General features: G+C 38.5%; 1 protein-coding gene across 1 annotated transcript; it reads left to right on the top strand.

Moving 5' to 3' along the window:
* Window positions 1-211: 211 nt before the first annotated feature.
* On the top strand, window positions 212-6,845 carry LOC309891141 (ubiquitin carboxyl-terminal hydrolase 42-like; the record flags this gene model as incomplete). Its single annotated transcript, XM_082785526.1, has 12 exons — window positions 212-440; window positions 1,191-1,391; window positions 1,988-2,098; window positions 2,258-2,360; window positions 2,565-2,632; window positions 2,789-2,859; window positions 3,391-3,473; window positions 4,392-4,503; window positions 4,881-5,021; window positions 5,216-5,316; window positions 5,780-5,921; window positions 6,129-6,845. The coding sequence occupies 12 exons, from the start codon at window positions 212-214 to the stop codon at window positions 6,843-6,845; spliced, it is 2,079 nt and encodes a 692-aa protein (XP_082641652.1).
* Window positions 6,846-7,146: the final 301 nt, after the last annotated feature.

Raw genomic sequence — 7,146 nt, forward strand, 5'->3', positions numbered from 1 at the left:
GAAAAGTAATACTGATAGAGTTTAGATGGAAATTTTCACTTTGTGTGTTTAGTTTGGGGATTCTTTTTAAATCATTCATACCAGCGATTTAGTTCTTAAGGCTGTTTCTTTGAGATTAAGTGACAGGACTTCTGTTACTCTTTTCTTCTTGGAGTGCTTCTTGATAGTCTTACGTCAACCAGAACTTCTGTCTCTGTCGCAGATGTGAACAATGACCGTAGCTAAGAAGCCCAAATCTTCAAAGCCTAAAAAGCCCTCTTCAAGGCGGTCTGGCAAATCCAAGAAACCAAGTCCTAAAATACTGATGTCACGCACCGCCAACTGGGGCCGGATAGTGCCTGCAGAAGATTCAAGCCAAGTCTCTGTGGCCCAAGGACGTGGAGGTGCTATTTACTGTAGATCATCTGAAAAATCTAAGGCTTTTGCCCCAAGAGATCTAAGTAAGTGTGCGTTCTATCCTGCCTCCATTGTCTTCAAAGCAAAAGTAGAAAATGCAGTTCTTACTTGTTGCACTGATAGAGAAGGGGACTACTGTGAAGAAAGACTTCAAAAGCGAATCCCCTAAGGCAACTGAAGTGACTGATGTTACAGAAATTAATTTTGATATATTTACAGTCAACAGAGAAATACGGGGAGCTTTTTGTAATGCACAGATTCCTCCATGTCTTTTCTGTTTTGCAGAGAAAAGTGTTTGATTGTTGCTATTCACAGCTTCCATTTTTCACAGGTTTTTTGAAGGATAACATTGCTCAGGAAAAGATCTGGTATCTGTAGGGGTACCGTCATTCCTAGTTCCTAGTTTTTACGTTTTTACCGTATAATTTCAAGTCTAAGTTTGTGGTTTAAGTTATAATAAGGAAAAAAACAGTAGTTGAGTTAATCAGGTTAAAGATTATAGATGGAGAGGAACTTGGCGTTAGGTGCTACAAACAGAATGGCAGTTAGCCTTGCCTTAGAAGAATTAAAATGGTTGACTAAAGTTGTTTTTTTTTTTTTTTTTTTTTTTTTCCCCAAAACATTGTGTTGACCAGCCAATTTGAATTTGGTGGTATTAAAGCTGTCTGCAATAAGTTTTTCTGGTTTGGATTGTAGCTAGCTCCTCTAGGTGCTCCTGCAGAATAGTATTTTTTTAAATACCTTTCTTCGAAACAAACAAACAAGATCTCTTTTTAAATTTAACTTTCTTGCAGTCGTTAATGATGGAATTGCTCCGCCACAGAGCATTCTTTTTCCACCTGAGAAGATTTGTATGGATTGGCGAGAAACACAAAGTGTTGGAGTTGGCCTGTACAATCTTGGCAACACATGTTTTCTTAATGCTACTCTACAGTGTTTGACCTACACACCCCCACTTGCCAATTACATGCTTTCTCTTGAGCACAGCCAGTCATGTGAGTACTTTCTAACAGTATTTTGAATCTGTTGGATAGCTCTGAAGGTGAAAGAACAGCAGTGATTCTGTGAGATAAGCTTATTTGCCTGATTTTACCTGTAGCAGCTGGCTTTGAGCACTGTATTAGCAGTGGGCTCCGAATAGCATATGGAGTGCAATTAATGCACCATGTTTTATTTATTTAGTTAGTTATTTGTTTGTTTGTTTGTTTGTTTGTTTATTAAAGGATTATTTATTGCTTCATGGGAATAATGAAGTGCATTGGACAGTAATGCATTTGGTAGTAATTTTAGAGAGTAATACATTTTGCAGCCTGTGGAGTTCACATTCCTGTCAGCCTTTACAACTGCGACTTTGCAGTAGTCTTTTAGATTTCTCATCACAACATGCATTTGAATACAGGCTTAGTGGATATTTTTCTTCTGTCAAGTTGTGTGAAATGAAATGTTACAAGACTGTTGGGACATTGGCATCTTGGGAGAATAGAATGTAGCAAGGAGAGTGGATATTGTATCTATAGTTTAAATTGTACTTAGATGTTTGTAGGTATGGATATTTCGCTGGACTGGGATGCTTTGTTCTTTCACTCTTCAGGTCGTGAACAAGATTTTTGCATGATGTGCACGATGGAGACTCACATTAACCAGGCCCTGCGTTGCACTGTTGATGCCATCGAGCCTACGCATGTTATCAGTAATCTCAGTCGTAAGTGGCTTCAGATGTGTTTCTTTTCGATAGCTTGTAATCTTCAAATAATTATTTGATGTGTCTAAGTGGTTTTAACACTCCAATGAAGAGAGATTTTAGAAATACAAGAATGATTTCATTTTTAAATGAGGTCAATACTATCATCTTCTTATTTAGGAATAGGACAACATTTCCGTTTTGGCAGTCAAGAAGACGCACACGAGTTCTTGCGCTATACTGTTGATGCTATGCAGGAAGCGTGCTTGAACGGAAGCACCGAGTAAGCATAAACAAGTTCACTTTCATACATTCTCTAGCACCTTCTAGTCCTTTATTTACTCTCAGAAATGATCTCTAGCACCTTTTAGTGCCTTATTTACTATCAGCAACGCAAGTCTACATCATCCTTGGTTTTCATCAAACTCTTTGAAGAGTTAATTCTGTGCCTTAAATCTTCTGAGGTCTGATTATAATTTATTTCCAGATTGGACAGATCTTCTCAAGCTACCACCATCATTCATCAAATATTTGGAGGATTTCTAAGATCGAGAGGTACTTGAAAAAATATTCCTGTCCTTAGAACTGATCTGTGTCTTTTGTCGGTAGTAAAGCAGTCTGTAGTTTGTCTAAAGTAGTATCTGTCAACAACTTGAATTTGGACAGTTAGTCTCCTTCACATAATGTTAAGCATTTATATTTTGTTTCCAGTGAAGTGCTTGAATTGCAAAGCAGTTTCGGATACGTATGAGGCATTTCTTGATATCACTTTGGATATAAAGGTAAGATGTTTTCTAAATATAATTCATGATGTTTAAGTACATGCATAACTTTCTAAATTAAACTTGTTTAACTTAAAAAACCAAACCACATATAATGTTAAAACGTAAGAGCTTGGTGGTGCTAAGGAAGTGGATTGGACTTTGTCCTTCCGTGGAACCCATGTAAATAGTCTCCACATTTGCATTGGGTTTAAGGGGAAAGAATTCTCTTTCTGCAAAAATTATAATGCTGTCATACTTCTTTGTTGTTCTACCTCAATATACATCTAATTGTTAGACTGATGAATTTGTCCCCAGTATTGATGACAAAGCACACTGTAGATGCTGTCTAGGCTACTGGAAAAGTATTTGTTCCAAAGTCAAATGCCTTCCAGGTGAGGTCAATGCTGAGCATGCTCTTTCTGCCTCCTTCTTCACAGTGCTCCTAGTAGATCGCTTGAGTATGTTAGTAAGATTCTCTTATAAACTACTAGTATGTCTCTGGAATTCTGAATTACGGTGACTTTGCGCTCTTCTTTCTCGCTGCTCTAGGCGGTTTCGTCTGTTAGCAGAGCTCTGGAACTCTTTGTGAAACCTGAAGAGCTGGATGGAGAGAATTGCTATAAATGTAGCGAGTAAGATTTTGACGAATTAGGTCTTAATCCTAGATGTCAGTTTTCTATGTTGCATGACTCTGTTGGACTACCTCTAAACTTTGGATCTACTTACAAGTTTTGTGGAAGTTTATAAAAGACTTGGATTTTTGTTTCCTTGGAGGGGGGAAGTCTTGTTCATAGGCATTCCCTATGGGTTTGCAATTCTCTGGCTTGTATTTTGCCATCAGAATTCAAAAAGAGCTACTTTTGTTCTTTCTATTTATTAGCTCTCGACAGTACTTTTCTTGATGTAAACTGCCCAGTTTCCGTTGTTCTCTGGGCTAGTGGCTAATTTTCACTGCTTACACCGTAGGTCCTACCTTGGAGCGGGCAATGTGTCAAACTGAACTATTTTGTTTCAAAGGATGGCAGATGGTTTCAGTGTCTTTCCAGACAAGCTCAGTACATGAAGACTTCCTACTGTTAAATGTCTCCCTCCTGTAGAATGACCATGTGCTTCTGTTGTATTTTTGATGTTGATAGTCGACCTATGTTGGAGATTATTTGCAATTTCTAGCCCTGGGGACCAAGGCTCTCTCGTTCCGCTTTCAGTATTTGTATTTCCCTTGAAAGCTGAAAGAATGTATCCAGGATTGGAGTTCAAATAGCCACTTTTGTAGACCAAGAAATGGTACCTTGCCATCCAACCTGGTCATACCCTTTTGTGAGAGATTCCTGTTCCCGCTATGCTCTGAGTTGTTGGGAAAATTGACCTTCTTCTGTGTATTAACAAACCTGACACGCAGTGCATGGGTTTATGAAAAGAAAAAAGACCAACCTATTATGCAAGTAAATATCATTCAAATAGCATAGGCATGCGTGAGACATTAAAAGGAGTTTGTTTTGGGGGCGAAAAAAGAAGATGCCTTCAAACACTTATCTCTGCTTGGTTTTAAGGTGTAAAAAGATGGTTCCTGCATCCAAGAGATTTACCATACACCGTTCTTCCAAGGTTCTCACAATATCACTGAAAAGATTTGCAGATTTCACAGGTGGAAAGATCAACAAGGTATATTTACCACTGTAATGCAACTATATCATTGTGTAATGGGACATCCCCCAAAGCTGAAAGTTGTTAATATTTTCAGACAATAATTGTAGACTAACGACTATGGCTTATTCTTTCTCTTAATATCAATAAAGTTCCCGCTTGACAAGAAGCATATGCTTTCCTCTGAGAAGGCTGATTCATCAGGAAACAGTTCTCTGCAACTTCTAGTCTTAACCGTTGTTTATGGGAAGACTTATTTGTAGTGAATCAAGAAATATATTCGAGAAATATATTCTAGAAATCAATTCTAGTCTGTGTTTTTTGGAAGTGTTTTTCTCTGGCTAGTCCACGAAGTACTCTGGGATAATTTTTCTATCTTCTTGATGTCTCTTTAGGAGGTGAAATATCCGGAGTATTTGGACCTGAGAGCCTACATGTCGCAGTCAATGGGAGAACCACTGCTCTATGCCTTATACGCGGTGCTGGTACATCACGGTGTCAGCTGTCACTCAGGACACTATATATGCTATGTAAAGGTAGAAGTCAACAGCATTTCTAACAGGGTAAAGGTTGTGCTGGCAAACCAATTAAAGCATGACTAGCAGCTACTGTTTCTAGGGAAAAAGATTTCATTATATTTTTATTTGACATGTGTGTATTTTGTTCCTATCCGTGATTTCAATTGGAAAACGTGCAATTCACCTAAAGAAATCATTGTCTTTATTTGCAGGCTGGTAATGGACTTTGGTATCAGATGAATGATGCTAAAGTAGTGCGTACTGACATTAAAAGAGTTCTTGGTCAGCGAGCTTACATACTTTTTTATATCAGGTAATAACAAATCTTAAATTGTGTTCAGAAGAGATTTACTTTCCTGTTATTGATATTTTTCTGTTTTGCAAGTGTTTTTCTTGCTATCCCAGGAGAAGATTATTATTTGTCTAATTCAGTTCTGTCTAACCTGAAATTCTCTGTGTCGTTTATTATCTTTTGTTGCTTGGCCTTAAACTGCAGCACTTGTGTAAATTGCTATCTATGTGTTATCTGTAGCTGGCTACTTTAGAGAAGGAGAGAAATGAAGGTCATCTGTGGTGTAAGAATGAATTATTGCTCTGCAAGTGATAGTCTTAGTAGGAAGACTGTTCTCTACTTTTCAGTCTGTAGTCTTGGCGAAGCCTTCTGTAGAGAAGGCTTCCATATCGTATGAGCTGTTCCTCTAAAATGATAGGATGGGATTTAATCCAAGAGTAGGCTGAAAGAAAAACTAAACTACGATCACTGCTCTTTTCTGAAGGCGCTATGATTTGACACTTGGAGAACGTGCGTTTTACTTGCCAGCACCATCTTATCCCTGTTCATTCCCTCCTGGTCAGCAGGGGGCTAATAGTAAGCAGGCTGGATTTCTGGGACCACGACTTCTTCCTCATATGATTAAGGTAATTCAGGGAAGCGGGAGGGCAGATAACGGCACCAAACTGCTAGTGGGTTTGGGGTTTGGTGTGGGGTTTTTTGTTTGGTTTTAAGCATCTTTTTAGGTGTTAAGACCATTTGTAGAAACACTCAGTAGGAGAGTTTTGTGTTTCAAAATGTTACATGCAGTGTTTGCGTTAATCCATCTTGCAATTTCTTCTTTTTAAATACAGAATTCAAGCCGTTTAAATGGAAATGGATCCATAAAAGAGGACACAAAGACCACTGGTGTCACCCTAAAAAGGCCATCTTCAGCACCACCAATGGCCTGTGTTCAAAACCAGGCAATTACCAGGCCTTCAATGACTGATACGTCAAGAAAACAGAAGATCACCATCAGTATTCACAATAAATTGCCTGCTCGTCAGACTGTGTCACAGCCTGACTGTCTTAGCAGTGCTGTGGAGGATGAAGATCTCTACCAGGCTGTTCCTTCATCCACAATTACAAATTCGGTAATGCAAATGAAGCAAATGCAAACAAACAAAAAAGTTTCTGATGAAATTTTTGTGGAGCCAACAGTGAATGAAAATCCTAAACTCAGCTCTGATAACACAGTCCCTTATGGTGCAGAATCTTCAGGAAAATCTGAGGAGGAGTCAAAGGGCTTATTTCAAAGGAATTTGAAATGCAATGCAATGTCCTCTAATGGAATTTTGGTTGGAAAGGTAGTCCGTACATTGCAGCATTCCGATTCTTCCTGTCAGAATGCTGACAAAGGAAGATCCCAGCATGAGCTGCCAAAAACAGATTCACTAAATGGTGCTATTAGGTTAGTTAATGAATCTAAAGAAAACGGACTGAAACTTGATGATTCCACTTGCCGAGTTGAACCTGTTAAACCTTCTGAGATGTTCTTTTCTAAAACAAATGGATTGCTTGAAACATAGATTTGCTCCATCGAGAATTTCTCACCTACGATGTATTCGGGAGTGTTTATTGTGTTCCTAATTCAGGTGAAATACTGAGAAAACACAGCACACATGTGATCGTAAGGCTTTGTGGTATTATCCCCTTAGAATTTGCAGACCTGAGCTTACATTAGAACTTGTCAACTTAAGCTCAGCTGAGATAAAAATTCCTAAGTTTCATAAAGTAGATTTTGGGGGGTGAGTTGGGGTTATCTTTGAAGTGTAGATAATGCATACAACTGACAGCGGTCTTGCTTACCATTTAATGGAGACATTCTGA

Source organism: Aythya marila (assembly GCF_965140915.1).
Source record: "Aythya marila genome assembly, contig: HAP1_HAP1_SCAFFOLD_164, whole genome shotgun sequence".
NCBI lineage: Eukaryota > Metazoa > Chordata > Aves > Anseriformes > Anatidae > Aythya > Aythya marila.